The sequence below is a fragment of the Strix aluco genome, chromosome 3 (assembly GCF_031877795.1).
Source record: "Strix aluco isolate bStrAlu1 chromosome 3, bStrAlu1.hap1, whole genome shotgun sequence".
Lineage (NCBI taxonomy): Eukaryota > Metazoa > Chordata > Aves > Strigiformes > Strigidae > Strix > Strix aluco.
The window spans coordinates 97,136,523-97,158,614 of NC_133933.1; the positions used below are offsets into that span (position 1 = coordinate 97,136,523).

General features: G+C 35.2%; 1 protein-coding gene across 3 annotated transcripts in view; it reads right to left on the bottom strand.

Moving 5' to 3' along the window:
* The window catches only part of SENP6 (SUMO specific peptidase 6), an 82,935-nt gene that overhangs the window by 17,753 nt on the left and 43,090 nt on the right, over window positions 1–22,092 (bottom strand). For all 3 annotated transcript variants that reach the window (XM_074819734.1, XM_074819732.1, XM_074819735.1), the window contains 12 exons: window positions 20,729–20,799; window positions 19,020–19,165; window positions 13,948–14,350; window positions 12,653–12,885; window positions 9,959–10,129; window positions 9,240–9,282; window positions 5,513–5,692; window positions 2,211–2,437; window positions 1,496–1,602; window positions 1,294–1,410; window positions 351–473; window positions 3–95 (listed from right to left, as the gene is read on the bottom strand). In XM_074819734.1, the coding sequence (XP_074675835.1) occupies window positions 3–95; window positions 351–473; window positions 1,294–1,410; window positions 1,496–1,602; window positions 2,211–2,437; window positions 5,513–5,692; window positions 9,240–9,282; window positions 9,959–10,129; window positions 12,653–12,885; window positions 13,948–14,350; window positions 19,020–19,165; window positions 20,729–20,799 (1,914 nt within the window). The remainder of the gene's footprint in view (window positions 1–2; window positions 96–350; window positions 474–1,293; window positions 1,411–1,495; window positions 1,603–2,210; window positions 2,438–5,512; window positions 5,693–9,239; window positions 9,283–9,958; window positions 10,130–12,652; window positions 12,886–13,947; window positions 14,351–19,019; window positions 19,166–20,728; window positions 20,800–22,092) is intronic.

The window sequence follows — 22,092 nt, forward strand, 5'->3', positions numbered from 1 at the left end:
ACGCTTCATTAAGGGGAACAAAAATGAAATCTTTCTCAAAAATGTCAACATGCCGCGTCCATGTTTTTACTCGCCCATGTCGTCTTTGTTGTATTCTGCAAGAAGAAACCAACACATGATTTGTACTGTGGCTTATTTTAATGGAAAGACTGCACTTCGAGATATTTTGACCTTAACAGCTTCTTAAGATTTTCAAGCCATATTCTACGTTTGTTATAGGTCTGGATGCTTTCTAGAGTTCTGCGGGTATCATAATATTGTCTGTAAGGATTTTATCCCTGTGAAACATCTGTTCTTCTAGTCTTCAGTGTACTTAGGTCTTCGTAAAACTAACTTATCAAGAGACTTACGAAAGGTTTGAAGTTTCATGAATATTTCTTCTTTCTCTTTGATTAAGGCGTTTATAGAAGAATGAACTGAACACATGTATTCTATCAGCATCTTCTTTTTTCAGTTTTTCAAGTACCAAATACCTGGTAAAAAAAAAAAAAAAAAAAAAAAAAAAGAAAAATTCATGGAAGTATTTATCAGCAGAGTAAAAAGGACTGCCAACAGTGCTACCACCCCTCTGAATAGTTCCAGCCTCTAACTAACCACAGAAACTCATTAATGCAATACCTGTGTCAGTATTTCAAGGTATTAAGCACTCTGCTCAATCAACAAGTTGTTCTGCTGCTGTTGTATTTACTTCTATATTATGGCAGCAAAAAAGTTTTTCAATTAGTTTGTTACATATGACTTACCTAGGAAATACACGTATTTTGTAACTGAGCCACGAAATCTCCAAACACTCCCAGAGTGATGCACTAATTTTCTATTCACCTCTAAAATATTTTAATAGCCTGAAAATTATACACATGCACCTTATATGTAGCATAAACACAGCAGCATATAATAATTTAATATGTTCCTAACATCAGTAGCACCAGTGACACCAAAAAATTAGTTTATTTGTTATGTTAATCAAAACAAATTAAATTCCAGGGAACACAAATACTCTGAAAAGAACAACTGAACTTAAAAATGCCTTTTTTTTTTCATTGCAGTTAAAATTTCCCTTTAAATGCCAATAAATTTTAAAGAACCTTTTCTCCAAGTGAGGACAATGTCACTGTCAAGCTGGATAGGAATGGAACCAAAATTTCTTGCAAAAATACAAAACAACTTTTAAAATTAGAGCTATACATAGTTGGGAGACCAAGAATTATCAACTGACCTATGAATTTTTAATGCTAGAACTTTTCAAGTTTCAGAGTAGAAGATGACTGAAAACTGATTTGAAATAAAACTTACTTTAAATAAAAATCAATAATAACATCATTTAAAAATTCTCCTTCATTTAGACAATGGAGGTCTTCATTGGTCACAGAAATACCACCTTTAGCTGGAGGAGGTGGATAAACTATCAACCTGAAAAGAAAAATACGTTCAATAATAAATATGAAATGTCAAAAACACTCAGAAAATTGTTAGAGGGCAAAGATAAGTATCTTACTTTTCTATAGGACCAATAAATACTGTATGTGGTTCTCCAATTTCTTCATCATCATCAAAATACGGTAACTGTTTATTTCGCTGCTGCATTTTGGTCTCAGAAGCAACCTTACAAGAATAAAGTCAGTATTAATTTGCATACTGCGCTCAAATTTACCAAAAAGGTAATAAAGCTTTGTGAAGTGCAGCAGTGTAATATCCATTGCTCTTGAGAAGGACTTCAAGTTGTTTTTTTACCTTTCCTAGTTAATTTATTACACTTAGGTCTGTACTCATTTCTTACAGAGCCACAAAACTTTCAAATTCTTTAAGAGGTAGTTTTGGTTAAAGAAATCATTAATCAAATTTAACTACAACACTGCAACTTAATTTCTGGTTTGAAATAATATAATTTTACCAATAGATTAATTTGGAAACAATTATGCTGTCTAGTTATACTACAAATTTCTTGTCCCTTAATAATTTTTAAACGACAACATTACTTGTGGACCATTGTGCAACCTTATGATCAAACTGAACACACTAAAAAGTATTGTGAATGCACTATTTCCCATAGTGTTATAACCCACCATGGACCAGTCTAGGAATCCTCAGATAAAAGCCAGCAGAAGTCGTTGGGATTTTTTTTTTTTTGGTCTAGTGACTAGCACAGTATCTTCAGTGTATTTGTAACCCAAATAATATAATGACTTTGTTCTAAAACAAAACATAATTACATTTTTTATTTTGTTTTCTCTGTGAGATGGACTTCCTTTGGAATTGTCTTCCAAGCACTTAGTAAATGCAACAAGCCTGCCATTAGCTTCTTCAAAAGAAATTTTCACAAAGAAGTCAGAAATATTATTTCTAATACCAATGTCAGTAATTATTTTTTCAAATATTGAGTTTGCATGAGGATCAAGACCAGTTTCAAAAATCAAAATGATGTATTGTTCTTCTTGACCTATAAAAAAGCAGAGATAAAAATATTCATTTAGAAACAAAGTATGTAGCAATTATAAACAGATTTCAAAGAATCACAGGCCAACACACGTACACACCGCTGACAATACATACAAGCAGTAATATACCTGTATGCAGACAGACTGAAGGATTAACTACAAAACCCATCTACCTACATTCGGAAAAAGAGTGCATTCAATTTCTGCCCTCATCTAGAAATGTTATTACAGCTGATAAATTTTTAAAAGATATTGAACGCAAAGCCGAAACATATTTTGAAATAACAGCTTCTCTGCGTACTGACAGTAAGACTATGTAATCAATACCTTCTCTTTTTCTTATTATGGTTTCTATCCTATTGTTTCAATACATTTCCAGAATTCAGTGTAATTTCCTCTCTATACAGGGAAACACCATGCCCTAATTTCTCTCAAGTCAACACTAAGAAGTCTAGAGCAGCTCTCTCAAAAATCAGTGAAGATATATTCATCTGTGGAAATTTATTAGAAAAGGGGAACTGTATGGGGCTTTTGTGGTCTCAATGTTTGTTATAAAAATGGCTTTCATCTACTTAACCCCTTCAACATCTACACAGTATTTTATTTGAAAAGATTTCAGCTTGGTTTTCTCCTACTTTCAAATAGACGTGATTGTAAAAGGGTAAGGAAAATTTAAAAAAAAAGAAAGAACTAAGACAACATATACTGAATTAAACAAGAAACAGTATATGAGACCCCATGATTCAGGTAGATTCATGGTCTGTCCTGATCCCAGAAGGCTACACTATAAAACATTATTGCTTTTTGAAAATTTTACGTATGAAAGTCACTACAGTATATAAGCCCAGAGATGACCCTCCTTTTAACTAAAACATTCTATAAGAATCACTCCTGCATGGATATACAGCACTGACATCTACATGTCAACTCTTTCAGACAATAGAGATTCTCAGAAACAGTGACAGGTTGAAAACAATAATACTTGAACTTGGGGTAGCTAGCAAGCAGGATGCAAAACTTAAAACCACTGCTTAGAAACGAAACTGAATAGAATACTGAGGGGGAAAAAAAAGTACATTTTTGAGACAACTGTTTCCAGACTTAAATGGGAAAATAAGCATGATGCTTTTTTAAAAAGTGGATACAAACTGTGTATCACATATTAGAAGCACAAAGTTCAAACAAAACTACTCTTACTGATTCTAGTCACGTGTCGTTGGGTATGTAAGTACAAAAACCTGTAATGGCAATTTCACAAAAGAAACAGTTATTCTTCTCTGATCAGATTTCTGTTACCATAGAAACTGAAATCTCTAAAGGATCTCCAATCCACTGGCAACTAGTTTTCATTTCTAAAAAGTATGCATGTGAATAAGGAAAGGAATTTAAAATGTCACAGTAATCAAAACTTTCATCTCCTTACACAGGTAAAGGGATCTCACCACCTAGAAGAGCAAAGCCCTGCCTTCAGGTCCTGTAACAAACAAAACAAAACCTCTCTGTCCTCAGTGAACATTCTGCAAACAGAACACTGTCAGGTGCTCTCTCACATTTACTCTTGATAGCCCTAATAAATCTTGCATTTCTTTTGGTACAGCAGCTTAGCTTCAACAAGTCAGCCTACACCTTTACCAAAATTGGAGAACGGGAGTAGGATCAATCAGCTATTGTATAAATAACACCCGCTCACATCTTCTGAAAAATAAAAAGCAGGAAGTTGCACTAAGAGCAATTATTTAGGCAGTCAGACACAGGAATAGGATTCAGGCTGCAAATCTCAGTCTCATGTAGCTGGCTAACTCAGAGCTGCACAGACCTGTGTTTCTGTAAGAGAAGAGTTTCAGACACACACATTACCTTCTGGTTATTCTTAACTTGGCATGCTAACTGTTGTGAAAAATAACTCTTCAGCAGCATGTTTTCCAATTCCACACACAGAATTTAGGTGTCTAGCTGGATTTTGGGTGTTCCTGTTTTGGGAACTAAGCATCTACACATAATTGCTTACACAGCTATGGGCTTAAAAGTAATTTCATTGCTCACAAAGCAAATAGCAACTGTGTTAATGCAAAGTACTCTTAAGTATCAAGTACAATAAAGCAGTTGGGTGCAAAACTAGCTCAGCGCCACAGCTTCAGAGGGAAAAGCTGGGGAGAGAAAGCCTGGACACATGGAAAGGGAAGCACTTCTTACCTGGACATCTCAGGAAGCTTTTCCTTTTTTCACCTGTGAACACCTGTGTTCACCTGGGATCTAATGCCTGCTCCCAGGATTGTCTCTAGATCCCCCTCACGCTCTGCAATTACTTTTCTAATTAGAAAACTCCTTACAGCTCACACTTTTTATAGGAGGTGGATGAGGTTATTACAACAGTATGACACATTGGAAGCACACAATTCTGAGATTGTTGAAAGCATTCTTCCTCCATTTGAATGTATCATGCATCTATGAAGCTGAGTACAAGTATAAATAACCACAAAATTTAACCTAAAGAAAGGTCTATTTAAGGGGAAGAGGGCTCTATGCTAATTTAAAAACCAGTGTGCATATTAAGATGCTAGACCCTTGAAGAAAACTACGTTGAAATTAAACTTAAAATTAAGACACATGAAGACAATCCACTTGTTTTCCAAGCAGGTATTTGTCTACATCACAACATCACTACAAGCATACAGGAAAAAAACCCAAGACAACTCAGACAACAGTTTGTATTGAAACTAAGGCCTGTAAGCAGAACAGCACAGAAAGCAGAAGTATACCAAAAGCTGTCATATAAATGTAAACGTCCATATACAAAAGCTAAACAAACCAACTTGCTTTCATTCAGTACAAATATGAGTGACAAAATTTATACTAAACTGACTAAATGTTGTAACTAGCATGTGTCTGGACAAACAGAAGACTACATTTTTGCCAAGCTGTATGCCTCATCAACCTGGGAACATGATAGTGTCTGGAAAAACACTACACCTGCCCCAGCCAGTGGTGCCAGTTTTAGTCTTTACTGCACTCAGTCATGACCTAAAACATTAAAACACAATTTAAAGTGAATAGTAGACTAAAATTATTTTACTTACTGTCTCCTTTACATTCGTACCAGACATTATCTTTACTCATTTTCAGTTGGTCTCTCAGGCTACTACAGGTTGAGGGTACTGTTTGTAGGAAAACTACTGGTAATTTTCGGACACTACACCATTCACATTTGGTAAGTTCTGAAGTTTTCAGGTTAATCTCTCGGATATCGCTTTCTGTTTCTAGGAGAAAATAATGACACTATATTAAATTATAGTAAAAGTATGAAGGTTTCCTTTACAATTTCCCCCTTGTCTTTAACAAGAAATCAGTATGTGCTTATTAACGTTTTTAAAAGTTTTTTAAAGTTTGAAATTAACACATATCCAGGAAGTGATGCCTGTTGATATCTTAAAAGATGAACTGAACTCCACTGTCATCTGTCAGGAAAGTAATCAGAAACAAACTGTTTTCTTCTCACCAACTTTAATCCAGTTTCTATTCCACAGCAAAAATGCCATTTCCAGTGGTTTAAATTTCCAAGTACTGCTATGACACATTTTACAAAAGGTTTGTAAAGCTTTCTTTGTAGCTTTATCTTTGATCAAGCTCCCTTATGAAAAATAACTTTAAAATGAAAAGGAGAACAAACACATGCAGAGAAATGACCTGATTGCCTGAGGGAAATAAGGTACTGCTCTCAATTTACTACCAAAGAGAAATGTCAACAACATGGCAAATTTTTAACACTATATCTGATGCTGCTGATACCAATGTTGAGTATTTTACCGGTTTTGCTGAACTATAAAAATGGAAGGAAAAATGTGTAAAGTCAAAGTTCTTCAAATCTGGTGAAAAGACCCAGAAATTCAATGCCAGTAATTGTTTCTAGATCAGCAAAATGGTTAATGGTAGTCACTTAAAGCTTTAGTTAGTGACAGCTTCCACACGTGCTTGATGGCAGCCTCCACCACAGAAACTATATCCCCTTACATAGGGGACAACACATAGACAGGATAGAAGGAGATATGGAGTCAACATAAAGTCCTTCTAATAAATAAAAATCAATGCAAGAAGCCTCTCTCCTCCTTCTTTCCCTGTAAAAGGAAGGAGACACTGCAGGAAATTCCTGAGAAGACTAAGGCTTTCCTTGAGTTAAATTCTAGTAAGTATTTCACGACCAGACAGACAGTGAGTAAAAATTAGTAAAACAGTTACCACCTAAAGAGTTTAATTTGCATCACCCTGAATATAATAGCAGAAAACCATATGGTGAATAATTTAAAAAACAAAACAAAACAAAACAAAACAGACATACTGTTACTTTCTACCTTAGTAGTATCAGTGAGTCTTATTGTTCATGGAGGGAGTGCCTCCCTTCTCCAGCCCCCTGACATCCTTCTCTTGGCATTGAGAGCAGTCAATTTAGCAGTCACTCTCTACATCCTCCCCTCTTGCTAGCAACTGAATTCACACCCCTGTGCCTGCCAGAAAGAGTCTGCTGCTTGTGAAGACAGGGCACTTACCCAAAGCAAAGCATCCACTAGCTGCTGACTGGAAGTGGTGGCCACCACAGCTTCTGTGGAGCAGAGCAGCTCTCCTTTCTTTCTGAACCTCCAGCACCCCCATCCCACTAGCTGAGGAAGAAGCAGCCCAGCTCTGAGTCAGGCTGCAGCAACAACATGCTTCCTTCAAGCCGACTGGGCAGCATTTACTGCTCAGAACAGTAGTTTGCCATCTCAACAGGAAGAGTGGCAGAAATATGCTACATGGATCTAACTAGTTAATCTCCTTTTGTACTGAATCTCCTTTATCTCCCTAGGGACTTACACAGGAAAAAAGGAAGGTAGTAACTAAATTAAGATTTATACATGACTCCTAGAGTCTTCTCTCCTTTCTGTTTAAAACAAACAATGAAGTAGCTTTACAAGGCTAGGCTATAATACGTTAGCCTCTATAGTAATAGTTCAGTTTTCTCCTTCCTAAATGAAAACACTTTGCTTAATTCATTTTACCTAACTTCCCACTTTCAGAGGCAGACTGTAGTAACATCAATCTCAACTTAAAACCAGATTCAACCCATTTAAGTGAGGCATACAGGTCCTTCTAATGGTGTCTAGATAGAAGGTCCTTGCCAAAACATGAGCTAGCTGGTGTTTAAAGGAAACTCTAAATCCTTGTAACTGTGTTTGCACTGAGATGAAGCATACTGAATTTCATGTGGGAGGAAGACTATCTGCTCTTCAGATGAAAATTTAAAATATATTCATCCTTTTTGCATTAAGACTGGCATCTTATAATACATTTCACCATAAATGCCTTAACCTGTGAACAGTACTTCCTGTAACATTGACATAAGACAGACTTATCCATTAAAGGCATTGTCAATAGTTGTTTACGTGTTGGAAACAGAAAGCTGTGTTCTTGAAACACCAGTTGGGAGTTGCAGAAAACTGACAAGGGATGTGGAGATAATTTTGAGAACTTGACATATACACGCAAAAACAAGGTCAAGGTAGGACAGTACTGCTGTTTCTACAGCTGTTCAAAGCATTTGCCTTTCCCTGAAAAAGCATGACTTGTAATCAATCTAAAGAAAAAAAAATATATTAGGTGTCATTTTTATTTCAAGACCATCACTTGTATTAAAACAACTCATGCTATGATTATGAAGTTAACAGAAATGGAGCTAGCTGGGAATACACCCATCTTCCTCCAGATGCAAAACTCAAAAAAATGAAATGGAGACGTGCTAAATGTTCCAATAAATACAGCATTTAGTGAGTCGCCATTTTTATGCTATTGAGGGATCAAGTCCCATGGAACTAATTTCACCATGTAGCTGTTTTGACTAAAAATTGATAGACGTTGTCTACAAATTTTACTAAGCTTTTTAGTGGTTTTTTTATAATACATTTATTGCATGAAAACCGGTAGTTTCTATGCATCTGTATTTTAGATGCAACAAAAACTTAAATACTTGACTGAGCAAAGGCTACACTTATCTTTACAGGTTGTGAGATACCTTTTTGTATATAATAATGACAAAATACAACAGCTCTCTTTTACAAGTAAGAAAAGGCAAAATTCAGTAGGACTACATCTTCACGGAACCCTAAGATTAGCCAAAGGAAGCAAAGCTACTTTTCAGGCCCAAAGCAAAACCCTACAAAAGAAAACAAAGGAAATAGAGCAATAGTTGTAAGCTCACCACTTCCTAAACTAGGTCACTGTTATTTCTTTCAGCAACATGAAATATACAAATTACAGGCTAGAGAAGAAAAAATTTTCAAGGAAGATATAGACAGGAAAGGTCTAAGACACCTGTATAGTTTTTACTGTCTACTTATGCATCTGAAATAAAAGAACTAATAAACCCTTTTGTTTGCCTTTTGTTTTTGTTAATCATTTTCAAGACAACCTTTGCCAATCATCACCAGAGTATCTACAGCTCTTCAACTAGAATGAAGAGGAAGAACTAATGACCCAGCTGCATGCACACCACAAATTGCTAATTCCTGCTATCTGTGAACTTTCTTTCTGTCAGTAGAAGGCGAGGATAATACAAAATCATTTTGGTTTTTATTCACCAGGCAGTTCAGGTCAAATTTATACTCTCAGGTTTTTTTAAACTCTTATTTGACTACTGGCATCCAGTATAATTTATTACTTACATAACAAAACCAGAATCAACATTTCATTATGATTCACTTGTTAATACCCTTGACAAAGGTACTTCGTTCAAATTATATATATTGAGTACTAACATAAAATGAAAGATGTACTCACCTTCTTGACTTTCTAGGCGTATTTTAATATAATCCAGGCAAAACTGTGGAAAACAACACAAGAGTAAGATTTCACATCTTCTCCAAACCAAAACCGACTTAATACCTTTTAACTGTTAGCAAACATATTTCAATTGACTAAGTACTTAAGTAATGAAAATTTTAAAATAAAAATGTTAAATGTTTATTTTTTTTAAAAAACAAAGTGTACGTTTTAGCACAACTCAAGGAAGCAATTATATTCTTTACTATTCAGTGTCTCATATTGATTGTTGAAACTTAAGATCTCTCCTAAGTACTCCATTTTCAAGAAGGTTTAAAATACTCTGAAAAATACCACAAATTATAGGGAGAAAAAAAATCTTCAAAAGAGAATGTCATCTATCAGTATCAGTATGTAAGCAAACCAAGCAATAGTGTTTTGCAGGGAGGTGGAAAGAAGACGTTAATACCTCTCTGCTATCCATAAGCTCTCTCCAACCAAGCAAACAGGGTTTTCAAGGCTTTTGCAGGCACAATGTTTTATTAAAACACCAGAACTAGATCATATGCGTTATTATGTAATAGTACTTTAGGATTCTTTGGGAATCACAGCCTCTGAAACTAGAGACAAACTTAATATTTTGCCTTTGTCTGTGGAACAGTATGTTGTTCAAGTATGAAAATAACAATGCCCATCAAAAACTGAAAGGATATTTGTCAAATAACAAGTTTACTTACAATCACAGGTTCCACTACCATTCTTCGTAGTGTTCCTATTCGTATACTTCGACAGTTCAGAATGACACTTTCACAGGAGTTTTGATAATTTAGAGGTACAGCCTCAGTTACAATCTCTTGAGAAATAACTTTACGACGTTTTATTGGAGTGTTAGACACAATGTTCCCAAACTGAAAAGCAATTTTCAAGGTTTCAGAATGTCTCACTAAGATTTATTACTAAAACAAGCTTGTTAAAAACTAGTGACTAATCTTCAGCTACTTTTCTGTTGGTCATCAGGATTACTTACTATAGCATCCACCTCAACCATATACAGAAGGTAGAAATTTCCTAAAGGACTTTTTGGAACACCTGAAGATGTTATTATTGCCAGATTAAAAAAAAATCCTGTAAGCTAACACTTGTAGACAGTTTATTAACATTTCTAAATCACAAATAATGCTTCTAAAATTGCTAAAACAAATCTAGTTTTTGTAATTTTGAAATACTGTACAGCTTGGCAAAACAAAGTTATTTTTCATATATTTTATTTATTTATATAAAACCACTAATGCTGTAAAAGCACCACAATGTATGTTGGTTTTTTCTTTCAGTTTTTATTAGTCCAAGCTTTTGGTGACTGAAAATGCTGAGTAATTACTGAAGTACAGTGCATCACATTAGCAGGAGTAGAATCTTCAAGAAATATAAATAAACCCAATCAAAATTCCTTAAAGCAACTCTACAAAATTATTAACATTTTTTTAGGACAGGTTCCAGGGTCTGAGACTAAATAGTGAGAGAAGGCCACGTAGAGTTTGGCTCCAGTTCAAGGAAGTGTCTAGCTACTGACTGAAGCTGTAATCTCAATGAAGTCACCTGTCTACCAACAGGACAATCTTACAAAAACCTATTAAAATGAAAGAAAGCTGGCTGATAACCATCAGATTAAATATATTTATTTGTTGTATTGCTTATATTGCTCTACTTTGTTGAACCATTTTCTGTACACTAGTCTTTTCTTTGGTATTTATATTCCTTCATATAGCTGTTCATTAATAAACATTGTTTTGGGTTACAAAATACAATTAAACGCCCACAAAAAACATTTTAAGGGATTCAATATTTCTATTAAGACTAAATGTCTACAATTATTTTGAAGACCCTAATCACTAGACTATTTTGGCCATAATTCAAAATATACATTTGGATGCTTCATTTAAATACAGTGGAAAAGGCAGAGATTCTAAATCTCTGTAATTAAAATATTTTCCCAGGACTCTTACTGAAGACAGCTTTTCATTTTTGTCTGCTGGACTAGCTGAATACTGTTAAAAGCTCAAAACTCAAATCACAGACAAACAGTAAAACAGTAAACATTAAAGCGGTGCTATATGTAAGCAGCCTTTTCAGTAAAAAATTAATATCTGGAAAGAAAAACAAGTGAACAAAAGCTTCTTCTATCATATCTGACAAGAACACGGTGATACCTGCAATTCTTGGTAGTTTCCTTGAATCAGTGCAAATTTTGTGTTAAATTTCATTTTAAAAAAAGTTTCCTTTGTTTTCAAAAGCAGACTCTATTCTACATTTGCCTAAAATATGCCATTAATTTCCAATGTTACAACTGGTTTTTAAAGACTAGTCAACAGGAACATATGGATACACAAAAGAAAACATTTGGGAGAGTTTCAGAAGTCTTAGACACCAGTGCCTTCACAAGGCAACACTTTCAATTAATCCAGCACATAATGCCAGAATAACTGAAATTCAAAACTATTTATCGTTCAAGGTTTTAGCCCCACAGCTTTCTTGTAGGCTAAAGGTTCACAGCTTTATACTGATAGTGGTGACTAATTATACACCACATTATAAACATCCATAATTACAGCACTAGAATATTGGCTTCTGAATCTCAACATAGGACGAATGTTTTGGCATCATTACTTCAGCGTTCTAACTCAGAAAACACAAAGTATTTGAAACTGTGGGTTGAAATCTGATCAGATACTCTTGTTGAAGTAAACTCACAATAGTGAAACTGGACAGGTGACCCAAGGATGGTTTTAATCAGCACTATTAATTAAATGCCAGTTGCCACAGGGAATTTATTCTTCTTAATGGCTCACTATTGAAGTGGTTTTTAACATATTGTGAAATCCGTCCCCTTTGACAGCACTTAAGGAATCTGTTCATGGTGCGTTTTTTGTCTTTGTTTATCCAATTCTTGCAGTGGTACTCAACAAAAAAACAAAGCCCCACCATGAAATCCTTAAAATAAGTGCTATTAATTGGGACAGTTGTCAAAGTATTTTAATTTAAAAGGGCTACTATTGTTTCCAGTGTCCTGTTTTCATGTTTAACTTAGTACGTTCAAAGTCTTACCAGGCAACAGCTGGTACTGACATTCTTCCACAAACTAAAGAGGCCCTTCAGTTTCATAGAGAAACCCTGCCCAGTCTCAAAGAGTATACATTCAACACAGAAGCATCTATGTTAAAAGCGTAATTCAAATCATTATGAACGCTTGCAAAAATATAATGAACACATTTTCTTACGTTTCCAGTATTATGTAAGCAGAGATACTACTTGATGAGCTGCTAAATAAGAAAAGCAATCAAATATAGCCATCTTCTGACAATGCAAAACAAGCCTTTACATTTTCCATTTATGATTTGATTTTTGTTTTCTTTAAACAAAGCATTAAATAGTACCTGATCTTTCATTCTTGCTTTTCTTGGTAGTGTGACTGCAATTTCTGTATCTGTTGTTATACTACCTATTCTCTGTTCTATTCCACAACTGTTTTCCTTTAATGCTGCTTCCACCTTTCCTGTAGAAGGAGCTGGGGAGGAGCGGGCTGAATCTGCAGGACGAGGTGAAATGCTTTCCATTCTCCTAGTGCTGCCACTATCCTCCTCCTCATCATCATCACTAGACAAAACAACTAAACAGAAAATATTAAATTCTCAACCACTACATTTCTATGTAACAGAAATTACTTTTAAGCTATTGCTTGAAAATAAATATATGTAATTGTCCTGCAGTGCCAAAAAAAAGTTCACATTTATCATTATATTATGCTTTTATTAATGTTTATTTGGAATCTGCTCACAGGCACTCTCTCCTTCACTTTTTATTTCTCACAAATAACTATACAATATGGGTATCATTAATCTACCTCTAGACACAGAAGTGAAGCCATACATTTCTTGGTTCAATCAAGAATTCTTACTGTGAGGGTGGTGAGACAACAGGTTGCCCAGAGAAGTGGTAGATGCCCCCTCCCTGGGAAGTGTTCAAGGCCAGGTTGGACGGGGCTTTGAGCAACCTGATCTAGTGGAAGGTGTCCCTGCCCATGGCAGGGGGGTTGGAACTAGATGATCTTTAAGGGCCCTTCCAACCCAAACCATTCTATGATTCGACAAAGAACTGACAGTGAATAATACAATTTAAGAAAAACTGTCACGAGAAATTATGATTTAAGTAGTTCAAATCAGTAAGACAACATGGTCCAGTAAACTAAGCATGGAATTAGAAACATAATTTCCCAAATTCCAGTTCCTTCCTGCTTATAAATTGAGTTTACACAGAGAAAGCACAAAAAATTAGTATTTTATAAATTATGAAACTTAAATGCATAGCTCAAAAGGAAAGAGGGAGAAAATATAAAATAAAAATCAAAGACTGTCTTTCCCTTTGGGAAAATGAATGATGGAATTCTGCTAATAATGTTTTTTACAAAATTATAAAGTATAAGTCTTTAAAAAAAAAATCACTAAAAAAAGATTCATGAAATAATTTTTGTTTTCCCCAATGTTCATCTTTCTCAGAGAGTACCTCAGTATATGAAAAGGAAATTATAAAAAGGTCTGTCCCTCTTCCCCAAGAACACATCCACAAAAAAACTTCATGCAAAATCAGTAACATAAACCTGCAAGGAGAATTCCTTCATTACACAGTATTTTGGGTTTCCAGTTTATGGCTATATTCATAAAAAGGCACTTACTTGGATCATTTAGTTCAGATGGTCTTGAACTCCTCTGTCTTAAGCTTCCTGTAATTTTAGGATTTTTTGTCCCAGTTATAAGACCAACTTTTCCATTCTGTCTTAACATGGAATGTCCTACAACTTCATTACTCAGTAGAATATCTGTCGGACCCTTCCCAACAGTAGAACTATAAAACTTCTTTGTGTTGAACCCTGTACCTGAAGATTTTTGCCCTGTTGAATTCTGATGTATTGAAGAGCGTGATAAAGGCCCCACAGATTCATTTAATGTCACAGTTTGTCTGGAGACTCTTTGCAAATCCTTTAGAGATGCACTTTCACAATGTCGGCATTTGGTCTGATTTTCATTTGCCCGCCCACAATTTGGGCAATCAGTAGAATAATCAATTTGTTCCAAAAGCTAGAGGGGAAATACACACAAAATCAGTAATTGTGTAAGTACAAAGATACCATTTCCAAATCTTGCATTTAAATTATGTTCAGAATGAAGACTGACAACACTATGTTAGCAATTACAGTAAACAGAGAAACGAAACATTAAAATACATTTGATTTTTTTCATTTAAGAAAATGAAAAATGTTCTAACAGAAACAAATGTCATTTGTGGCAATTTTTAAAGTGATTGATGTTGGACAATTCACATTTTCCTTCTTGCCTCTTTCTATATGTAAAAGGTTGAACACCTTTCAGATATATATATATATATCCATCAGAAAGAAGGTCCAATTACACCATTTCTATAATAATAGTTTAACTGGAGGAAAATAAAGTAACCTAAGGATCCACAGAGCAATGCTAAAGAGGACCAGAAGCAACCTCCTAGGTCATGAAGTTCATTTGTCCTCCCAAGATATCTTCTAACAGTCTTGTAAAGCATGAAGAAAAATCACTCCTCAAAAGAGGGAAATAAAAGAGGGAGGGGAATATAAAAAGAAAAGTATGTACACTGCTCTAGAGTCCAGTATCTCAGAAAAGAAAACAGGACTTGAGGAAAAGGAGTTCCTCAAACTTTCAAGAGGAAAGCAGGGGCTACAAGGGAAAATGTATCCTATTACTGTAAAGGCAGAGATGTATTTTGTTTCACTAACACGTACTAGGTCCCACTTAATTACCTGTCACAAGTGCAGAACTTGGACTTCTAAGTCTAAGGGATTAAATACTAACATGAAGTACTGCATATGTACTGAGTTGAATACAGAACACCTCTGGAACTGAAATTCAGTGTATGTTATTGTCTCCTGGAACACTGAGCTCAAATGACATAACCACTGTACTGTGAACTACTGAAGCTAATAAATACCTACATCCCACCAAAAACATTTTGAACCTATTTTCAAAACATAGCTATCACAATTTACACCCTCTCATCCCCAGCCATGAACGCCTTTCCAATAAAGAGGACTTCCTCGGGTGTGGAATCTTCAATCATTTTTAAAAACAAATGTAAAGACAGAAGTCATACAGGGAGAATATATTATTTTCATAAAATTGAACAGAGCTACACATACCATAATGAAACAGATGCAAAAAAATCCCACTGTATAAAATGTATCAGACCTTTAAAACCTGAGTGGTGGGATAAGATGAAAAACTATGTTGTGCCTCAGTGCTCAGTTACAGGATGTAGTTTTTACAAAGATACTGGTAACCACATTGAAGAACTTCAATCAGACATTAAAATATTCGGCAGAAGCTACCAATTGTACCTGTAGGATCTTAAGTATAGAGTAACTGCACCTCTCTACTTCAACCACACACCAAAATTTTAAAACTAACTTTATTTCCATGGTTTGAGAGCCTGCATCTTGATGGTAGGGGTAGCAGTGTTTAATTAAAGAGGGGCATACTTTTTAGACTCCATTTTAAGATAAATGACTACTTAAGTAGATAAGTTCTACCTAAAAATGTGTCTGCTTTATAACTTGTATAATACAGCATTTTTTTTAAACTTTGAAATCTGCTGTGCTGGGATAGAGTTATTTTCTTCACAGTATCTGGTATGAGGCTATGTTTTGGATTTGTGCTGAAATCAGTGTTGATAATACAGGGATGTTTTTGTTATTGCTGAGCAGTGCTTACACAGAGTCAAGGCCTTTTCTGCTTCTCACACCACCCCACCAGCAAGTGGGCTGGGGGTGTGCAAGAAGTTGGGAGGGGACACAGCCGGGACAGCTGATCCCAAATGACCAAAGGGATATTCCATAGCATATGATGTCATGCTCAGCACATAAAGCTGGAGGAGGAAGGAGGAGAGGGGGGATGTTCAGAGTGATGGTGTTTGTCTTCCCAGGTAACCGTTATGAGTGATGGAGCTCTGCTTTTCTGGAGATGGCTGAACACCTGCCTGCTGATGGGAAGTAACAAATTAATTCCTTGCACATGGCTTTTTCTTTATCTATTAAACTGTCTTTATCTCAATCCACGGGTTTTCTCACTTTTTTTTTTCACCCTTCTGACTCTCTCCCCCATCCTACCAGGAGAGAAGGAGGGAGTGAGTGGCTGTGTGGTGTTTAGTTGCCAGCTGGGGTTACACCACAACATCTGCAAAATACAAACACTATATGCCCTATACAAATAAATACTCTGCCCTACCTCTTAAGTTTCAGAATTCAAAGCTTGTGTTATTTTTCAGCATTTTGGTAAACACATATGAAGCAGAAAATCTTCCTTCCCTTAAAAATTATATACATTTTTAACAATTAGAAAGTGCAACCTGTTATAGTCTAGTAAGATGAAAACCATTTGCACTTTGCCTGACAAGCAGCTGGTTATGTCTGTAACTTCTCTGGCACAAAACCGTAATGAACGCTTTTGAATTGTTCAGAGGTTCCATAAACCTCTGATCAATCATCTGCATACTTTGGCAACTCATGGCTCATGAAAATGCATATGGTTCATGACAAATGCATAAATCATTGTGTTAAATCCCTTTACTGTGATAAAGGATAAAACTGTTAACCCATTTAAATAAGAAAATAAAACCAAGAGTTGTGCTAGTGAATTCAGCTGCAGCAAGTTCTCTTCTATATCCATGAAGTGTATATATCCATAGTCTTACAGGATCATAACTATCCTGTGGGACTGGAGTAATGATTCATCTAGCCGTGTGCTGTACTTTTAACAGTGGCCAGTGGTAGATGGTTGGGAGCACAGTGAACAGAGTAAGGACATATCCTCCTTACTTGATGTAATTACCAATTCAGACATTTCCTGCATCAGCGGTTGAATTTAAATCAACCTGTTTAATGATGATGTAGCCTCACAAATTTTACCAATCCCTTTTTGAAATCTCATAATACATCATGTGAAAAATATAGGGGTTTCACCTTTTTTAAGCTTACTGCTTGACAGTTTTACCACAGTGCTTTTGTCTGAGAAAAAGTAACTGGTTTCCACTCATGACTGCTGGTGTTTTCAACTTACAGATTTCTAAGATATGCATGGGAAAAAGTACCAGATGCAATTATTAAATGGCGTTTACAAGTACAATCTGTCTAATGGCTCTGGAAACGAAATCATGCCCCTAGAACAATGTAATCGAGTCTGCTGCTTTTTTATCGGGAAGACAGAGAACAGCTTGTTTTAGCTACATGCAATCTGGCTCAAGGACACTACGCTGCTGATGCTTCTACATGCAGCTCCAGCCCTTGCTTTCCATGTATATACAATGTAGCTCTGGAAGTCAGTACCATGGCTTTGTAATAGGGAGGAATATGCTGAAAGCACACCTCACTTCTACATGTACACAGTCTTCCAGTTTGAGCTAGGAGTTACTGCAAATGGCCTACACAGTTCACAATCCAGCTACAAATGATGAGGCTGCTCTCCTTCCTCTCATGCTAATTCATGTGATTTGTAATGGAGAAACTTTATATATTAAAAAATGACATTTGTTTGATCTACAGAGTGAAAATTGTTTTATGAAGGCAGTGACAAGATTCTATTTATTTTTCAACCGTTTCTTTCAATGCCCGTTTCAATCTAGAAGACTGTTTTCTACTTTCGTCCCTTACCTGACAGGATGTAATGTAGGCTGCAATGAATATTTTACTTCTTTAAACAAACATGAATGTTATCAACGTAATGATTAAAACAAAACCCACAGAACTGTAATGTCTTTTGTTTTGTTTTTAACTGTTTCGTTACTTCATTACTTAGCTTGTATAGCTCATATCTACATAGTATCATGTAGCTCAAAACCTCAGCTATTAAAATTTCCAAGTAATATTTTATTAATTAACTAAATATGTAACAGAAAGGCATAATAGTAGTAGCAAGTGTCTCATCCTAACAAAGAAATACAGTCTGACTTACTTTCTAATACACAGGAGCAAACACAAGCTGATGACATAATCACACATCTACCTTCTTTTTTTTTTTAAAAGCAAAATCTCCTTACAGGAAAGTTTTGCTTTGATAGTCATAAAGCATAACCTGCATGTGGGCATTATGAATCTTCTACAGTAACCTGGGAAGAAATATGGAAAGCCTTACAGGAATTTCCAAAATATCTTACACTGGATATTCAGAAAAGTTCCAGACAAAACATCCTGGTTGGCTGCATCTAGACCAGAGAAGGCCATTGGGATACCTGTGTTAGTTTCACTAAGAAAGAGAGCAACTTAGTAAGAAGTACCTGCATCTTTGCAGTACCTCTATCTTTTTTGTTCTGACTACAGAAAATCATGACGCTAAAAAAAAAAAAATTTAAAAAAATCTGTAGATCAAATCAAAGAGTAAAATATTGTTCCTCTGTTTTACAGCCAGCAAACCAAAATTATCAGTTTCTTGTCTGTCAATCAGCAAATCAATTATCAATTTAAACACAGGTTCTTTTGTTTTCCAGTGCAGCATCTGTTCAAATCAGAAAATAAATATTTCATAGCTAGTATCAATATTAACTTAAATATATAACAACATTTTAAAAAAATTTAATTACGTAAATCTTTCTCCCAACTCTTAAGGATTTTTAGAACATTAACTTATTTTACAACAATGTCTGTTTTTCAAATATGCATCAACTTTTAAAGTTAAACAGAAGTTTACATGTTTTTAAAATCTAACCTACCTTTAACTGAGTTAAACATTTTTTTGTAGCAGAAGATAGAGTCAAGTCAGATTGATATGAATTGCAGTGACGTTTCTGTTGCACCTTTCTCTTAATTTCAGATTCTGATTCTGATTCTGACTCTTCTGTGTTTTCCATTATACTGTCTAGGAGGAAAAAAAATACGAGAATGTTAACAGGAAATGTCTACTCATATGCTGTTAAAATTACGATCAACTTATTTCTTCACATACACTAACTTGAACTAAACATAAACACCTTTCTAAACATCCAACAACCTACACTGCTTCAAGTGTCTCATGATCTGTTGTATGAATAAGAAAAAATTCCCTAAAGTAACTTTGAAAATGTTCTTTTATTAATACTATTTCAGTGTCTCTCGGTGACAATCTGTAGCTTAGTATCTTTGGAGGAGGCTTTGGACTTAAAAATCTATACTAACTTCACCACAACTAGAATGGAGCAACTGCCACCGACAATAGGAGGGGATCTGCTAGATTATGCTGATGGTAACTTTCACTGAAGGACTGCTGGTGAATGCATTTAGAATAATTGCAAATGCTCCGTGTAATTAGGATTTATTCCTTCAACACAAGACTCAGCAGTACAGTGAACTATACTGTCATATCCCGCTTTATACTGGGGCACTCATTTAAATACTGGGAGAATATAGGAACAAAGAAACCCGTAAATTAACAATGCACTGAGTGAGATTTTCTTTTTAGAAGTGTAGTATGTTGTACAAGAGTGCCTTAATTCAGTTTAATGTAAAAGTGCTATTTATACTCCCTAGTTTAATTGCAATCTCCATATCGGAACTTTTTTAAGTCTGTATTTTTTTTTAAACAGATATGAACACTTTTTCAATATACATACTGATAGCCTCACAAGCATCCTACTATTAGAAAACAGCTCAAAACAAAAGAATGACACATTTTCAAAAAAGAAACAATAATAGGTAGGTTTTTTCTAAGTTACCTTACTTTTGCATAGAACTGATGAAGTTCTACTTAACATTAACCTGAAGAAGGCACAGCAGAATAACTGGCCAGTGTAAATGGCTAAGCAGCTGAATAGCAGGTCTACAAACTGTATCTGTACTGACAAAGTTCAACCACAGAGATTTTTCTTTTCCAATTTCACAGTTTCCACACCTCAAAGTAAACTATTTTCTCTATTGCATCTCCATCAGTGGTCCCTAACTAATGATATAAGAGCGTATTTCTGTTGAGGCACAGAGCAGTGCTGATGCTGGCTCTTCTATTCACTACCTTAGTGCATGAACGTACTTTGTGTCAAGTATTATTACCATGTTACATTTTGCACCTACTAACAGCGCTACAGAAGTTCCTCATCAATAATTCAAGAACAAGCTGGGGGCTTGGGCTCAGACTAGATGATCTCCAGAGATCTGTTCCATCTCCCAACAATTCGATGATTCTATATCTTCCCCATTTCAGTTGTTTTTAAAATAACTGAAGCCTAATTTAAAATTAATTATAACCTGAGTGAACATGTTGAAGTCTGTCAAAAAGGGCAAAATCCTCCCTTCATGCACAAACTTGTATAAATCTACAATAACATGATATAAGGATGTAAATAGATATACTAAAGGTTACACAAAGTCTGACAACACACCCACCCAAAGCAGATATTCAAAAAAATCATTCTGCTTAAAAAAAAAAAAGAGAACTCTAAATGTAACTTACCCACTCCTTGAGACCGTGGTAACCTAATGTGGTCTGCTTCTACTTTCTGAAGCTGAGGGGGGTATTCTTTTCTGGAAAGTGAATTAGATATATGGTTGTTATTTTGACAGACACCATTATAATTTAGCCACACTTGTACATGAACAAAATGAACCTGAAATGTATCTGAAAGCTACAAGTAAATAACTTCTCCTATTACATGTTATTTGTACACTTTAAAAAATATTACCAGAACAGTAGGAACAGCTACAGTAAAGGTCTTAGAAGTATTATGATCTAAATCCCCTTTGATAATAACCAATAGTCCAGGAGTCTCTCACTTTCAGACCCAAGTCTTCCAAGACTGAAGCCTGCATCTCCTCCTCATTCATGAAGTACAAGGTAGATACTTTTAAAATCCAAAAATAGAGACAATTATTCTTTTAATATTGAACTAGATTCCACAAGTTGCACAACTTAAAAAACAGGAGGAAAAGATGCAGAACAGAGGAAAGAGATCTGACATTAAAAATTGTTGTGGCCAAAAAATAAGAACAACACAGGAGAAGACATAGCTCCTATATATTTGTTTTAAAAATATAATAATATAGACAAATTAGTGGATAATAAAACTTTTAATGGTATAATCTGCGTAATATACATATCACATGTTCTTTGTGCAAATTAATGCAATATAAAACATTATAGTTAGATTTTTTTGAGTCTCTTGAAAGATATTTTCTGTTTACACACAAGTGTGTCAAATAGTGCTACTACCAAATTCAGATTCCTTAAGCTCACTGCATCTCAATTACTGTGGCAGTTCTTTCTCAACTATCTTACCCTGCTCTGCAGTTGTAGATTACTGTTCCTGTTATAACAGAAGATAACACGCACCTGAAACTTGGGAGGCCTTGCCAACAACTTCAGCAGAAACTGTTTTTACTGACAAGTTAAGCCAGTGCACTGGGCTGCAAATGGGTCACACACATCCCATACTGCTACCTCTGATTACAAGGACATTAATCAACAGCAAGGGGGCAAAGAAACAGCTGTAGGCAGTAACATCTGAAACTAACAGCTAAATTTTGAGGACTCACCTGACAAAAATTTGACTATGGCTGAAGTAGACTTCAGCACTAGGCATAAGTTTTTATTCCTTTCAGCACAGCATCAAATTATAAAACCTTTGAATTTTCTGCATCTCCAGGTAATATTTCTCAGTGTTTTCCCATATTTTATTATTAACTAACATCTTTGGAACAAGATTAATCTATGATGCCCTCTGGGATACTTCTTACCTAAACACAAATACATTTTATTGTGTTGAGGGGCTACAGCATGAAGGAAAACACAGGCAGAAAGAAGGATGGAGAAACAAGCAT